Source organism: Pyrus communis, chromosome 8 (genome assembly GCF_963583255.1).
Source record: "Pyrus communis chromosome 8, drPyrComm1.1, whole genome shotgun sequence".
NCBI classification, from domain to species: domain Eukaryota; kingdom Viridiplantae; phylum Streptophyta; class Magnoliopsida; order Rosales; family Rosaceae; genus Pyrus; species Pyrus communis.
This window is the reverse complement of record NC_084810.1, coordinates 24,424,095-24,439,648: the sequence shown is the minus strand read 5'-3', so window position 1 is coordinate 24,439,648 and position 15,554 is coordinate 24,424,095. Positions and strand designations below refer to the sequence as shown.

At 35.1% G+C, this 15,554-nt stretch overlaps 2 protein-coding genes, 1 long non-coding RNA gene and 1 other non-coding gene across 4 annotated transcripts; 2 read left to right on the top strand and 2 right to left on the bottom strand.

The window, feature by feature from the left end:
- Positions 1–4,885: 4,885 nt before the first annotated feature.
- LOC137743966 (small nucleolar RNA snoR100) lies at positions 4,886–4,992 on the bottom strand. Its single transcript, XR_011069571.1, has one exon. It is a non-coding gene; the product is annotated as a small nucleolar RNA snoR100 (small nucleolar RNA).
- A 1,748-nt stretch (positions 4,993–6,740) lies between these two features.
- LOC137741756 (uncharacterized) lies at positions 6,741–7,429 on the top strand. The gene is made up of 3 exons (XR_011069334.1): positions 6,741–6,798; positions 6,956–6,978; positions 7,253–7,429. It is a non-coding gene; the product is annotated as an uncharacterized lncRNA (long non-coding RNA).
- A 3,172-nt stretch (positions 7,430–10,601) lies between these two features.
- On the top strand, positions 10,602–12,963 carry LOC137741353 (uncharacterized). The gene is made up of 7 exons (XM_068481076.1): positions 10,602–10,635; positions 10,988–11,057; positions 11,137–11,241; positions 11,344–11,369; positions 11,483–12,338; positions 12,458–12,507; positions 12,630–12,963. The coding sequence occupies exons 2-7, from the start codon at positions 11,038–11,040 to the stop codon at positions 12,794–12,796; spliced, it is 1,224 nt and encodes a 407-aa protein (XP_068337177.1). The 5' UTR covers positions 10,602–10,635; positions 10,988–11,037; the 3' UTR covers positions 12,797–12,963.
- Positions 12,964–13,098: 135 nt separating this feature from the next.
- LOC137743205 (two-component response regulator ARR17-like) lies at positions 13,099–14,840 on the bottom strand. Its single transcript, XM_068483088.1, has 5 exons — positions 14,732–14,840; positions 14,101–14,177; positions 13,879–13,956; positions 13,334–13,404; positions 13,099–13,234 (listed from the first exon to the last, which is right to left on the bottom strand). Exons 1-5 carry the CDS (start codon positions 14,838–14,840, stop codon positions 13,099–13,101), a joined length of 471 nt encoding a protein of 156 aa, XP_068339189.1.
- Between the last annotated feature and the right edge of the window lie 714 nt (positions 14,841–15,554).

Below are 15,554 nucleotides of genomic sequence, written 5' to 3'. Positions count from 1 at the left end.
TTTGTTATCTACATAATTTATTATTTATTGTTTGTATTATTTATTTGTTACGTACAAAATTTATTATTTTATTGTTACTTATTTGTTACATTATAATTATGTTGTTTGTATTATTTATTTATTTGTTTGTTTGTATTATTTATTTACTAAACTTGGAACTCTAGCCCCATGTTATGATTAACATGACATGTATATATATATATATATATTTGCTAGTTACTTATTTTCATTAATATTATTTATTTGTTACTTATTTTCATTATTTACTAAACTTGAAGCCTTCTTACTTATTTTCATTATATTTGTTACTTATATATATGTATATATTTGCTAGTTACTTATTTTCATTATAATTATTTATTTGTATTATTTATTTGTTACTTATTTTTATTGTGTAGGAACTTCAAGCACAAGCTTGGTACGCTGCCAAAACCAAAAGCAAAAATAAATCATTCAACCGGTGGGAATGTTGGAATATTGTCAAAGATTGTCCTAAATTTAGAGTTGTGCCAGTCGGTCCAGAAGTGCACATGAACAACACCCCTCTACACTCTACACCCGATCATGTTCATGAAGATTATGCAGAACAAGTGCCCGAAACGCCCCTCCCTGAACAAGCGTCGGGTTCGACGCTCCTCATCCTCTTCCCTCTCATTTCTTACCCCCTGGTGATTGAACATTGCTTCTGATTCGTTAAACAATTCTTCCTCTTCCTGATTGAATTCCCACATCATCCTTGAGGAAGAAGAAGAAGACATTGAAAGAAATAAACAAAAACTATGAATAATGATACAGATTTTTGTGAATAAGGAAGCAGAAACTATGAATAATGATAGAGATCTTGAGAATTTTGGTGTGAGATTTGTGAGGATGGATGGTGAATTATATAGAGGATTCAGAAAGGATTAGGTTGTGCATAATGTCACGTGGCATGCCGTCATTCGTTACAAATCTGATGGAAATCTATCCTCAAAGATTGTGAACGGATTATGACACGTGGCATGCCGTCATTCGTTAAAAATCTGATGGAAATCTATCCTCAAAGATTGTGAACGGATTATGACACGTGGCGTGACGTGATTGGTTAATAATCTTATCAGAAATCCATCACCAATAATTGTATTATTTTGTATTATTTAATAATACTTCGGATAATGACACGTGGCGCAACGAGAACGATTAAAAATCTTATTCGATATTACAATTAAAATTATTTTGTATTATTTTATAAATAAAAAAAAATACTAATATTTTATTGCCTATTGCCAGGGCTATTGAAGTGTAATGGTGGAGATGCAAATTCTATTGCCAGGGCTACTTACTGTTCATTAAGGACAATTACTGTTCATTAGGTGGATTGAATAGTGGATTGCCAGGGGGGAGGGCTCCTACGCTGGAATTGCTCTTATGTGATTTTAAAATGACTAAAAGTATTTTTTGAAAATTGTTTTTGGGTTCTAAAAGCACATTAAGTGATTTTTTTTTTCTTCAGGATTTATTAGCATTTTTACTAAAGATTGTTTCCAAAAAAAGTTTCACCAAAATCGCTTTTATTCATTTTAAAAGCACATCCAAAGAAGCTCTAATTTAGGTAACATCATAGACATTATCCAACTACCCTTGTTACGTATTTCAGAAGGAAACACTGTTACTTGGATTCACGTCTCTCCTTAGATGGTAGTCATAGTCTTATTTGAGTACTTACACATACTTATCGACAGAGGGATTCAAACGGTGCAATATACGTCGACACTAAGTGCACGAGACACTACGATGACAATAAACTCATTTTATCTTCTCCTCAGTCTTACCATTACAACAAAAAATTAACAAAAATGTACGAAAATGAGTCAAATTCTTGGGGGTGCCAGAATTTTCCGTGCAAAATCTATTAAAATTCGTATTTAAACACTTGTAATCAACGATTTAAAACTTAAATTTAAAGATATGTGACTTTTTTTTGTTAATTTTTCTTTTATCTAAATCTAAACTATTTGTTAATAGAACCCTCTTTCTCAACCAAAAGAGGGTGAAAGACTATTTAACAAAACTAAATGTTGCTATTTTTTGTTTAAGCCTTACTTATGGGTGATTTTTTTTTTTTTTTTTGGTGAAGAAGCTATAGAATCTACACTAAGGGGATGTGGTGAGTGGTGTGTTAAGCCTTACAAGGAGCTTACCATGATAATATGGTTCAACTTTGCATTTGTCGAGAATCGAACCTAAGATCTCTCACTTACAAGTGAAAAAGAATATCACCAGCGTAATATTAAGTGGCACCTACATGTTATTTTTACCATTTCTGATTTAAAAAAAATACACACACACACACACAGAATATAATTTTAACATCTCTATATTTTTCATTTATTTTTTTTACATTTCGGCTTAATATTCTACTAAATATACACTTGTTGCACAATAAATTGTAAATTTGTTTCCAAATGCATTATAAAGATTTACTTAATTCTTGCAGAAAATATTTCGAGAAAATAAAAAAATTTCATTTTTTTATAAAAAAACTTCATTTTTTTATAAAAAAACTTGGATCAACACTCACGATTTTTAGTCGATTTTACCAATTTATACATAAATCACTGATCAATCTATTTATTTTCACACGTGACTTTTTGGCATTCATAATAATTTTTATCATTTTATTTATTTATTTATTTTTATTTCTCTTACAGTCCTCACAGACCCAATTAGAGATAAACTAAGTTTTCATATTATTCCATGTCATGTAAGGATAAGCTGACTTAACTGTGAAAGTGACATTTGATATGAGGCACCAAATGCACTTATTCTCTACCAGTCTCGTCCTCCAAAACTATCAAATCAAGTGATTAAAGTCTTTGAAATTTGATTAAATGATTAAAAATTATTATAACATTCAAATTTTTTTTACTAACTTCTTTATTTTTAATCGTTGAATTAAATTTTAAAGATCCGAATAATTTGATTCGATGGTTTTGAAGAAATGATCTCTTTCCCTCCACCAACACTTCCCCAATTTCTCAATTTCCACCGGCTGCAACTGGCTCTTGGCCAAGAAGAAGAACAGTAGCTTTTTCCCATGCCCCCATGATCCATCTGCCACCGACTTGTCAAACCGATAATTTAATCACACAATCATTCTCCCCGTTCTCCAACGTCAAACCCCTCCTAACAAAATTTGTATTATTATTAATTTTAAAAAAATATATTATCTACATTAAGACATAAATAAGTAAGCTAAGCCTCACAATTGACTAATAATAATGTAATTTAATTTCGTCTTTGCCGATAATCGAACCTAAGATCTCTCATTTACAAATGAAGAAAAATACCATTAGATTGTATTACTATGTAGCTGCATTATTAGAGTATGTATGATGAATATGTCAAATTATAAAAGTCAAATTATAATTGATTGATGATGTGACATTCTAAAGTTAAGTTCTGAGTTTGAAATCTTCAAGTCTCAGTTCCTCCCTTCCAAATATTGAATGTATAAAATATATAAAATAAAATAGAAATTGCTTTCTTTTCTTTTTCTTTTGTTAAACAATAAATTTGTTAGAGTAGATATTAAATTAGGAAACCGATGAAGTTTTGAATCCACACTGCAGTACAAGGACAATACTTCTCTCTACCAATGTGGTAGAGGACAACTTCATATGGGTTAATTATTAAAAACAGTCTTCAATTTTTTGCAAAAAAAAAAAAAAAAAAAATAAAGAAAAGTCTTCATTCGTCTAGTCCTCTTCCTGCTCGTTCTTTTCATTTGGGCCAAAGGGAAAAGTTCTCGTTCCTCTATTTCTCACTTAGCAACTACCCAACTAATTGTGAACTGAACACGTTTTATTCAAAATTGCCCAATCACTTGGCAGTGGGTACTAAATTGTTGACCCGACCAAATCGGCTGATTCAAATAGTAACGGTTAGTTTAGTTAGAATTTTCGATTTTTAGTACCAAAAAAAATCGGCGTCGTGCTTCCGCGGAGTGGGCGTTGGCTAGAGTCAGCGTCGTAGCCTCCTCGGAATTAGTTATTGGAAAACTTCAAAACCACATAGTTGGTGACGACTACTACGACGTTGCCGATAACTAGTTCCAGGGAGCCCACGACGCTGACTCCGGCCAATGCCCACTCTGAGAAAGCATGACACTGACTCTGGAGGCCAAAAAAGTGTAGAGAAAGAAGAGGAAGGATGAGGATCCGGAGGTTTTGGTGGAACCGGCTCAGGAGAGGATCCTCTCCCCCCGCGAGCAGACCAAGTATTAAACTGATTATGATTTGATTTGATCATGGTTTTGAATTTTTGTATCCCATACCAAAATTTAATCATTAACGGCATGTTATGTAATTTATTAAATATAATTTAAAAAAAAAATTCATTTAGCATGATTCAGTTAGTAAGAGGTACAATTCTAATTCCGATTTCAAAAAAAAGTTTAATAAACAATTTCAACATAAATATAATTTTGACTCTAATTCATTCAAACTTCTCAACAATCCAATTTGTTATCAATTCAATTCTACTCATTCTAATTACGAATTAGTTAACGCGAAAGTAGTTACTATGTTTCAATGTTCAACAAAAAATACAACAAATAAATTAACACTTTGGATATTATACATGCTAGGTACAATCAAAAGCATTTTTCGATAATGTTTGAACAAAAAAAAAAAAAAAAAAAAAAATTGCTTCACGAAACACGTCCCCGTACAGTTTTTTAATTAAATTTTTTTGACATTGTTTCTAAATTTTTTATACAAGTGCTTTCCATAGAAGCACTTTTTAAACAAGGACCCGATTCAAGGGCTAAAAAAAGCAGAAAAATTCGAGATTGGTGACAACTAACAAGGAAAAAGAGAAGAAAAGACGAAGGCGGAGGAAGAAAAAATGTAGGTCGTAACCAGGCCCTCAAATCAGAGAGAGTCAGAGAGAGCAGACATGCGGACCCTTTGCAATTCAATTTCCGTGCACATAACCATGATTCCTTCATTCCTTTTTACTCCAGAGCATCGGCTTATTGTGCACGGATTCCATAAACTATTAACCACGGATCTGTAACCCTAAGACCCAACAAACCGAAACAAAATCACGATTTGATGTATTGTACAATTGAAACCGAAGGATTCAAATGATAACAATTAATATTCAAAGGATACGAATGATGAAAACTAAAATCTATAGGATTCGAATGCAAAAAACCGACACAAAAGGGTCGGAAAAAAATACGGAAGAAAGCTTTCGGAGCCGCGCTCGGCTGTTATGGAGTGCTTCTCTGGTTCTCGTATTTATAGGGTTGGGTTGGGATCTGTTTTGTTAGGATTTATGCGATGTTGATGGTGTGTCAAATTACGATGGGGCCACGGTTGTTTCTGTTAATTAACGGGACTACCCTTGGGTTTGGTGTGTTCTGGCCTCTGTGGAGATTTTGGGGTTGGGGCCCAAGCTCAGTAATGTATGAACAATTTTGTTGGGCTTAGTATTGGGGTAGTAGTTGAACTTTATGGAAGTTTGAAGTCAATAATTAAATTTTTGCAGATAGCGTTTTACTGTATTGGCAGAAAGTAATTACGTCTGTGTATTCTGGTGCGGGTTCAATTTCCATCATTCTACTCTAAAACAAAACATTATTCACTTTTATTTTTTTATTTTTAATAGGTAATATGCATAAACAAAACATTGTTTTAATTATTTAATTAAAAATAGAATTATCACTAATCTCACGCCCTAGTGAGTTTGATGCCGAACTCACGGCCTAGCGAGTTTGATGCCGAATTATTATTGGCTAATTGTGTAGCTTATTTCATTCTCCTAGGTCAACATGGTTGCCCAACATAGAGGCTTTCTTATCTAGTACAAAGTTAATCTTAATTCTTCTATGGACTCAAATTTTGAAGCCTACAAGTATATCAAAGTCCTACAAGTATTTTGGAGCCAATATTTTTTTTTTTTGCTAGAGCGATAACGTTAGTGGGTAAAATAATTGTTATTAGGATGAAAGGAAATTGGTTATAATTGATCCGTAGTAAAGTGCATATGCATGATTCTTTCAAGTTGGGAGTAGCAACATAAACACCAAAAAATAATATAGACAGGAGAAATCAAGTTGGGCTTAAGTTAGCCCAACTCGTGCTGAGCCCAACCCGGATGAGATTGGATCCACAACCCAACTTGAAGTCGTGACCGTACATATTTCATATTTTCATTGATAAACACGCGCCAAAAATAACCGAAACAAAGTTTTCAGTTGGCTCCGATTGCTTTCTATCACAATCGTCGATTCATCGTCACCAAACCACCTTCGTTTTCTTTCAATTTCAAAAAAGCATTTAAAGCCTCCAAATTGGCAGAGCCACCTCCAAATTACTGAATCGGTGCTCGCTCACTCAGCAAGCAGCAATCCCGAGTTTTCAGGTGAATCGGTGCATCTCTCTCTCTCTCTCTCTCTCTCTCTTAGGGTTTAAGTTTGATTAACTAGGAAGTGCTTCTTCGGAATTCAACCATAGTCTGTGATCGTATTGAGATTCTGTTTGCGATTTCGAGATTTCAATGTTTATTTCTGTGTAATTTGATCGTTTCATAGAAAATTTGTGCATTTTGATCGTTGTTCGGCTCAATTTTCAGGGTTTTTGTTTTCCATTTCCATTTTTCTGTAAGTGTTGGGACATTTGTGTATCTTCCTCAAATAATGCTTCACATACTAATTACTGTTCCATTTTTAACCCTTGGGAGTGAAATTTTCAGATTGATTTTTTAAATATGTTGCAATGGATGGGAGGATCGAGGCGGAAAGTAACGGCTGTAAGTGTGATATAAAATTATTTCGGATTCATGTTCTAACTTTAAATCTTTCGCGGCATATCCTGGATTCCGAAAATGGGAGGTTGAAATTTTGTTCTGACATGTTAGCATTTGTTTCATGCATGTTACCTCTTTGGTTGAATCGGGGAAACTTCAGTCAAGGAAGTCTACACAGCAGAGGTACAAAAGACTTGTTTTTATCAGCAACAAAAGTTCACATATTGCATCGATTTCGTAGCACCTATGTAACATTAGTAATTGAAATGTAAAATTAAATGGTTATTATACAAAACGTTTTGCTATCGAACTGTATATAAATTTTGGTGCATTTTTTCCAGAAGAATAATGCTGTTGAGCATATGGTTTTAACTTTTAAGACTTTAAGTTTATATTCTGTTAGATGCAGCATATCGATATGTTCTGAGTCATTATGAACATCCTTTTGATTGTCAAGGCAAAAGCAATACTTTGAACAAAGAAGAAGACAACAACAGCGTCAGGGGCAAGCAACTGGGTTAGAGAGTTACGCAGATGGCCTAAACATATCTGAACAGCATCACAAAGAACATCGATCATTGGATATTCTCAGTTTGCTGAACTTATCAACAACTGCTCAAGAACACAAATCTTCTTACCCATATCGTAAGTTCCTAATATCTTAAAAATTCGGTAAGTCCCTAGGAGCATTTTTCATTTCTCCCAGATTTTATATAGTTGGTGATATGACCCTGCAATTAAAACTAATTGAACTTACTCTTTAGCTTTGGTATTATGACTATTTTCAATAAGTAAACTATTTTCTCTCTTTCCCTTTGTTTGTCACTTTTGCACCCATATAAGGAAGGGAAGATCTTGAAGTCAATGCTTTAAGACCAAAGTGTGATATCACAAAGGATTCACCAAAAATACCTTCAAAGATGGTTGCTCCTCTCACCTCTGTTGAAGTTAACAAAGCAAGTATGCTTTCTACTTTATTTTCTTTAACTTTTAGGGCCCCTTCTTCCCCATCCTGTTTTTCCATCTAAACGTTTCTCTGTCTGTACTTAAGTGGATACACCATGTTTTAATGGATTATTTTTATATGATGATACAGGAGCTGAATCAGGCTTTCAAGTGGAGATTGCATCTCCGAAAAAGTGAGTGATATGTGTGTGTGCACATGTGTACTTTTTGTGGAATATCATCACACCCATACATAGCTATATCTCACCAAACTCATTTCAAAGCCTTATTTTTACTTGTAACTGAATAAATAAATCCAAGCTACTTTGGTTTCAAGTGGTTACAGTTCACTATAAACAGTCAGTTGACTTTGTACATATAGATTGTGGTCTTGTTGCTGGTAAATTGATAATAGTAATCACAATTGTGTGCATACTTGCTTCCATGTGTGATTGTTTTGCTAGAGTACATCTTTGTCCAGTGGAGAATTGATATATTATTTTGCATCACAGGGTTAAGCTTAGTGATTCGCTTAATCATAACAAGTCCTGCAATGAAAACTGGAGAGAAGGCACCGAGCAGCGTAAGTATAAAAGCATTGAATACAGTTTTGAACTTTCTTACTTTCTAACTTTTGGTATCTGTCCTTACAGATTTAGCTTGCGAAAACAGTTTAGAAGTTGGTTGTCAATAGAACTTTGCCATAGTTCCTTGAAAGCCACTTCCTTGTCATTTCAGGTTTTTAGATACACCTCTGAGTATTGAAGCTTTTTTTCATAAATTGCTCCTTTCTGTTTCAGAGTGTTCTGTACTTGATTTTCTTGGTGATGATGGGTTGAATGACTATGTAAAAGAAAGCCCAGTATATGAAGATCATGTTGCATTTTCAGTTGAAGGTATAATTCTGTTAATTCAGATCCTTAAGTAATATCTTCTATTTTGTATTCCTCTATACAACACGAACTACTGTCCACCATTGTGTTGCTCAAATTTTGCGGTCTCCTTTATACTTATGACTAAAAGCTCAATTTTAATTGGAAGAGTTGCTTCATAAGGTTATTCCCAACTCTCTGGAAGTAAGATGCAGGTGTTATAGGTTGTAGTGCTTCTTTACTTGAAAAACAATAAAAAATATACTAAAATAATTGTTTGTCGAACAATTGACATCGTGTAATTCCCATCCCTTCTTAATGAAGCTGTTGAGTCCATGAGAAACAGTGCCTGCTATTTTTTTTTCCTGATGTTGGTTGATATGTGTTTTCACTGCACATCCTTACTTATCAGGTTTGGGTAAAATGGGAATGGAAACACCAGTCCATTCACCAAGACAGCCTGGAAGGTAACGATTCCCAACTGTTGTTCGGTCAGCTAAGGTTGTTGCTAACTAGGATGCTACACTTGTCAAATATTTCTTATTTTCCATGAATGGCTTTCACCAATTTCATGGAAATCTTATATTTAAATACCAAAAGACATGTAATAGCGGAGCTTATACATTTTTGGTCAAAAGTGGGGACTCCAAATTTAAAAGAAGATTCTAACTTTGTCTGCACATGGCTTAAATTTCTGTGATTGTAGAACATTCTCCTATGATTGCTCCTCACCCTTGAATGCTGCGAGGGGACAAAAATCATTCAACAGTCATAAGCATCTGGATGACTTTGAAATTGAAATGGTGAGAGGCATTATTGATTGAATTCTTATCGTGTAATCTTAACTTTTCCATGCACTTTAACTCTTAAGTGACTTATTTGTGCAGTCCCTTTTATCTCTCTGATATATGAACCCTTGTTTAGTATCTTTATCCTGTACGATCCATTAAAATTTTCATTTGGAAGAGCTAGATTATGCTCTCTTCTTTGGGTATAAATTAGTTTCTTCTGATGCAGGATGCAATGATGCAAGATATCAATATTCCCCCATATAGCAGTGCTTTAGAGTTTTCTCCTGATCCAATGGATTCATTCAGTAGTTCAAAGCAAACGCTATCAAAGGATGATGGTCACAGTGGTAGATTAGATAGTTATTATGGGTGCAGAAGAATCTTTGACGATGCTGAAAATTTCAGAAAAGATAAATGGGATGGTAAATACTTCTGCCTTGAGTTATACTGTGCCCTTTATTACAGTTGACACTTTGCAAGAGAATGTAATATATAACATTTCATCATTTCTGTTAGCCTGATATGCATTATTGACCCATTCCCTATGGGTTATCTGACATTGCTGCATGTAATTATTTATTCTAGATCTCTAGGTTCAATTTTCATGAAAATCTAGTGAAATTTTACTTTGGAAATATGACCTTTGATTTTTTTATTTCTAATGAGTCATGAGAACACAGTATATATTATATTCAACATGATATGAACTTTACTAGTAGCATGCAACTGGAACAAAAAAAATACTAGTAATTTTTTCTGAGATATGCTTGTTTTCATTTCCGTAGCAAGTAAATGAGTCCATGAAACAGAAATGTAATCAGTTATTTTGTGATCTTTCTGTTATTTACATTATGATGGTTAACTATACTAGTACTCTTCATTCTGCTCGACCAATGGCCTTCTGATAGGGTTCAAATATAGGATGATATGATTTATTAATTGTCTACCAGGTCGGCCATGTTTCCCAGAGGAATACACTTTTAATGAATGGGAACATGATTTATCATGGAAGAACTGGCAAAGTCAAATGAACTGTGCTTCTGATGATAATTTGATGCACGAAAAATACCAGACGTCAGATTTTGCTTTTGAAGGATCCTTTTCACCGATAAGGTGCTTACTTAATTTCTACTTCTTCAGTTATCTTGTTTTGAGAAATTATATCTTCTTGATAGAGTCGTGGCATCTGTACAGGTCTGCTACGGGCATCACAGACAAGTTCGACATCTTAGGTGCTCTCTGTCTGAAACTCCTAATTGAACTATGCGTGTAGAATCCTTTAACTGGCCTATGTTTAGCTGTGTGCATATATAAAAATACAAATTGTTTGGGTTCAAGAAGCCATTACCTATATATTATATACTAGAACTTTTGCATCCTGAAATTGTTTTTGATTGGTCCATCATCTGCATTGCATAGTAGGATTAAGTTGTGAGTTGTGTCCATTTCTTATACCATGTTATGAAAGACCTTACATGGAAACGTTGTGCTAAAAATATGATATATTAGCTTTATATGAAATGGAATTGCTTGCCTTCATCTATGGATTTTTGTCTGATGCTTTGCTCACTTCTCTCTTATCAGAGGAACCTTCATATTTCAAGCACCAAAAATCAGAAAAGTATCATGATTTTATGGTTCCCAATGGAGCAAGGTACGCCTTCGGACTGAGCTAAATTTCTTTCAGTAATGTAGACATAAACTCAAGGGTGTCTGCTTGTGATGTTAGACAGACGCCACGCAGTAGGAAGGAATTTTGATTTTGGTGGTGTAACCAGGCAACCAGATTGGTCTAGCTTTATGAATGAAAATGAAAGGGACAATTTGAGTTTGCTCAGGTAATTAGCGACATTCTTTTGCTTAACGTTGATTTTCTTCCCCCACCCCTTACTCTGACTCATACAGTCATATGTTTCATTACCTTCTGTGTCTTTCAACAGTGAAGAGTCTTGCTCATCAAGTGCAGGTATATATATTAATTGAAAATATGTGGTGAGTCAGAGTTAAATTTCTGCTATTGCCAATATGATAACCTTTACTCATAATAAATTTGTTCTTTTTTCCATTTTTTAACGTCAGTGAGGGACAATGCGATTGATAGTTCACTGTCAAAGCCAACCAGGATTTGGAGCAAGAGAAGACATGACAATGCATACGCTGACCCAGTATATCATTTGAATATAACTTCTACAGGAAAGACACAGATCAAAAGCAGGCATGTTGTTCAACCAGAGGATATTGCACATGGGTCAGGAACATGCACGAAGATGCCAGATTCGTCGAAGTTCAAACCATTCCACCGCTCAAACTCTCCTCTCCAGGAAAAGTTTACCCCAAACTGCAATTGGTTCCCTGAGGAAGGATATCTGTCGGTTGACAATAATTCAGGTTGCAGTTCTTTCCATCAAAAGTCAGAGACAAACTGCCCATCTGCAGGCTCTAAAATTTTGTTTGGAGATCCTTTCAGTGCAAGTCCTGTCCCAGAATTACATCTCAATCCTAGATCTCATTTTAAACCCTGCGAACCTGTTGCAAGTTCACCTTCCGGCAGTTTGATTTCTGGGAACTTCGAATTTCATGACTCTCCTATGACCCCTAAGATTGGTTTTGGACCAAGAAAACAAGAGTCCCATTACTCTCATGGCGAGACACCATCTCCGGATTTATCAGCGCAGGAAAGTGTCAGCAAAGATGAGGGAAGAAAAGCTGAATCGCAGCGATGCCAAAAATCTAAGCTGGAGGAAGAACATTGTATTCTGAACAATCTGTACACAGAAAATCAACAATGGAACAAGAACGGTGAATTTGAGGAAGTAAAAGATGCAGCTTCGGGACTAACAGCAAGCGTAAAACCAACCTTGCTTGAGCGGGTTGAGAAGACATCGTCATCTATGAACTCTCCAGCGAAATATGGAAGCATAATACAAAAGAAAGAGTATGTGACACAAACATTGAAGTATTTTCTCTCCCTCGAGTTTATATGTTTGGTTCGCCAACTCTTGGAGTCATAAAACCTATTCTATATTTGTACTAAGAGGTTTTTGTTGTTGACAGGGATTACTGTGGTTACGAAATTCCTATCCCATGTCCAAATCACAACGGAGGTACGTGTTTCTTCTTAACTGTCTTGAACTTCCCTTTAGTTTCTTGCCAACAAAGGTTCAGCAAATGTTTGTTTCTCAATTTTGTCGCAGGCTAATGTGCTTCATTCGCTTGTTTTTTACAGAAATGGAAGAGGCTGAGCCTCAGGAAACGAAGAAAGAAAGTAAACAGCAAAGTGATTTTGTTGACTCGTCCTGTCGGGTGATGATGCTTCAGAGCTATGTTCAATTTCTTTGTGTGCAGAAGGTATTGGAGGAGGCAGCTGCACACAACGACCTAAAGAAGATATAACACGTTTGCGACATGGCAGCCACGGCTGACTTCTCTTTGACGCGAGGATTCTGTTGAATCAAACTGCACGGTACATTTTCGTTGTAAACATCATTTTCGGATGTGTAATGCATATCATACCGGTCTTGTAGATTTACGTTTTACAGTAGCAAAACGGAGCAGAAGGCAAAAAATCCCAGATCGTAATATGATTCAAAGAAATTAACAACGGTTACATTGTATCTCAGTGTTTGACGAATCAAACAAGACTGAAGTGTTGATGGATATAAATGTTAGGCCCTTTGGGATTCTGTTCTTGGATATTAAATGCCCTTATAGAGGTCATCTTCCCCTTCATTGCTAGGGTTTCCGAATTCCTTTAAACGGCATTGCAATTTTATGACGTCCGATTGCCGGAGAGGCTTCAGAAAGAACTCTTCGGCTCCTTCCTCGAGGCACCTATTCAGGTCAGGAAAATTGAGGGATCAATAAACTGCTGTATATTTCCCAAAAAATTAGAAGATAAATAAATTGAGATTTCTAGGTGAAGATTTTTACTTCTCGATTCGGGTAGGTATGTCCTCAGATGATATAACTACTACTGGTATCTCCTTCACGGTTGGCGATTCCTGTTTAAAGAGGGAGATTGGCAGGGTTAGATAAATGTTCTAGTTACAGCCATAATTAAAAAGTAGATGTGCTCCTGCTTAGGCTTTGACAATTTTTTGCATGACTCATTAACCCAATGTGAAACGACAAAAAAATAACAGGTTTTGGCTTGACCTGTTAACAAGTTGGGTTGTTATTGGGTTATCGGTTAGAAACTTGACAAGCATGACCTGTCTACTAGGTCTTATGCACTCGAGTTTGAATAGATAATGGATTTGACACGATAGAACCCGTTAAGATAACGGATATGACACGAATACGACAAGAATGACCTGTTTACCAGGTCTTATACAATCGAGTTTGAATTTTCCTTCCAATTTAATTTAGTTTAAAAGTAAAATATCGTTTGTGTAATTAAAAAAAAATCATGATTGAAATGGCCCTTCAATTATGCACTATACATTAAAGCATAAAATAGTCACATAATTATTTACCTTAATTTTTTTCAGAAGCTCATAACCTGTCATTCCTGGCATAGAGTAATCAGTGATGATCATGTTTACATTCGAAACCTGCAAAGACACGTGCATTGAATCTCAGAGTCAAATCGAAAAAACAAGAGGTACTTAGGTCGTCCTCTCGAGTTCTCTCTCGGTAGATTAGAGTAATTTAGAATATCGCTTTGTATAATGCGATTCAAGAACTAAACCACTTACAGTGTTGCCGAAGTTTTGTTGTCCATCTGCAAGCCCCAACAGCTCCAATGCACCATGTGCGTTTTCTGCAGTAGTCACTGCCATATAGAAAAGAAGAACCAAATATTATTACCTCCCAAAACTACTTATTCAACTTAATGAACAAATAAATCTTCTGAAAAACTATATGCCAAATAGTAATAACAAATCATAGAGTTCTTAGTTGATCTTAAAATACCAATAATGAGTCAAGATTTAGATAGATTAGGGGTTCCTCCATTTTAGCAAAAAAAAAAAAAAAAGCTTATATAACTAAAACTATATTGCAAGGAACTTGTAACTTAAGTAGTTAAGAGTATTTAGCGATACTAATTTGGTTGCGTAAAGCCTTTTTTTCTTATTTTCCTTAACAAAAACAAAACTATGACTCATTAACCAATCACGTAATGGAGAAGAACTTATATGAAACCGATTTACCATTATCTAAATGTTTCGGTTTAATAATACAATGACAAAAGAGAGAAACTTACACATAACATTATTGAATCAAGATACCAAAAAAATGGTAGACCCAATCCACGTAATTTCTTCTCCTTCTAATGACCACCGTGACCCAACAACAACGACCAAGTAACCTTTAAAGTAGCAGTACCTTTGCATGCAGAGTTGGTGAGCAATTTTTCAGTGATTTTGCGGTCCACCAAACTATCATCGACAGCCAAAACATGTGGCTTTTCATCATCTTTCCACCCCAACCCCATTGATGCTGCGGCACAAGAAGAAGGCATATAAAATCATGAAAAAATCATATTGGTCACAGATATCTCGTCATCTTTTTAGGTGTTTGTGATATATATGATCATATATGAACATGTATGATTTGATATTATTGGGTACTAGCTGGGAACATTCCTCTGATCTCAAAAGTTTTGATTCTAATATTATTTGATCCTCTTCTTTATTTAAATTTTTCTTTGATATGTTAAGTCTAATCTTTTGAGATCAGCTCTTAGAGATTGATGATAATCCAGTCCAGCTCATCAAGATTTTTTGGTTTGTCTAATTAATCCTAGTTATACAGAATAAGTTTATGCGATATAAAAGGATACCGAAAGATATATAGCACCATAATTAATGGAAGAATGCCCTCATGCATGTACCAATTAAGTAATTAACAACGTGGATAACCAACGGCCCATTTGAATTTGAGCCATTGGTTAACCAAAAGAGCTGTTGGTCTCTGTTTTCTTGGCTGACGTGGGTGGCACACCTACATGCGTGGGGTTGCACTTTGCAGCAGTGATGGTGGGTTGTAGCGCGATCCTCATGTGGCGTGCGTGAATTTGAGCGCTTATCGTCCAACTTCCTCTCTTACACTCGCACAAGTGGGCTTTCCCACTAACCCAAAGTCAAAAGTTGGCCGAAATTTGACCCATTTTTAAGTTTTAACCCAAAACTGAAAATTGGCCTAAGTG

Excerpts from the sequence above, each read along its gene's own strand:
- LOC137741353 (XM_068481076.1), top strand. The coding sequence starts at position 11,038 with ATGGTTCCCAATGGAGCAAG. Across the intron at positions 11,242-11,343 it reads GACAATTTGAGTTTGCTCAG|TGAAGAGTCTTGCTCATCAA; the intron begins GTAATTAGCGAC and ends GTCTTTCAACAG. Across the intron at positions 12,339-12,457 it reads AGCATAATACAAAAGAAAGA|GGATTACTGTGGTTACGAAA; the intron begins GTATGTGACACA and ends TGTTGTTGACAG.
- LOC137743205 (XM_068483088.1), bottom strand. The coding sequence starts at position 14,840 with ATGGGGTTGGGGTGGAAAGATGATGAAAAGCCACATGTTTTGGCTGTC. Across the intron at positions 13,957-14,100 it reads AACAAAACTTCGGCAACACT|GTTTCGAATGTAAACATGAT; the intron begins GTAAGTGGTTTA and ends GTGTCTTTGCAG. Across the intron at positions 13,405-13,878 it reads AGCTTCTGAAAAAAATTAAG|GAATCGCCAACCGTGAAGGA; the intron begins GTAAATAATTAT and ends CTCTTTAAACAG.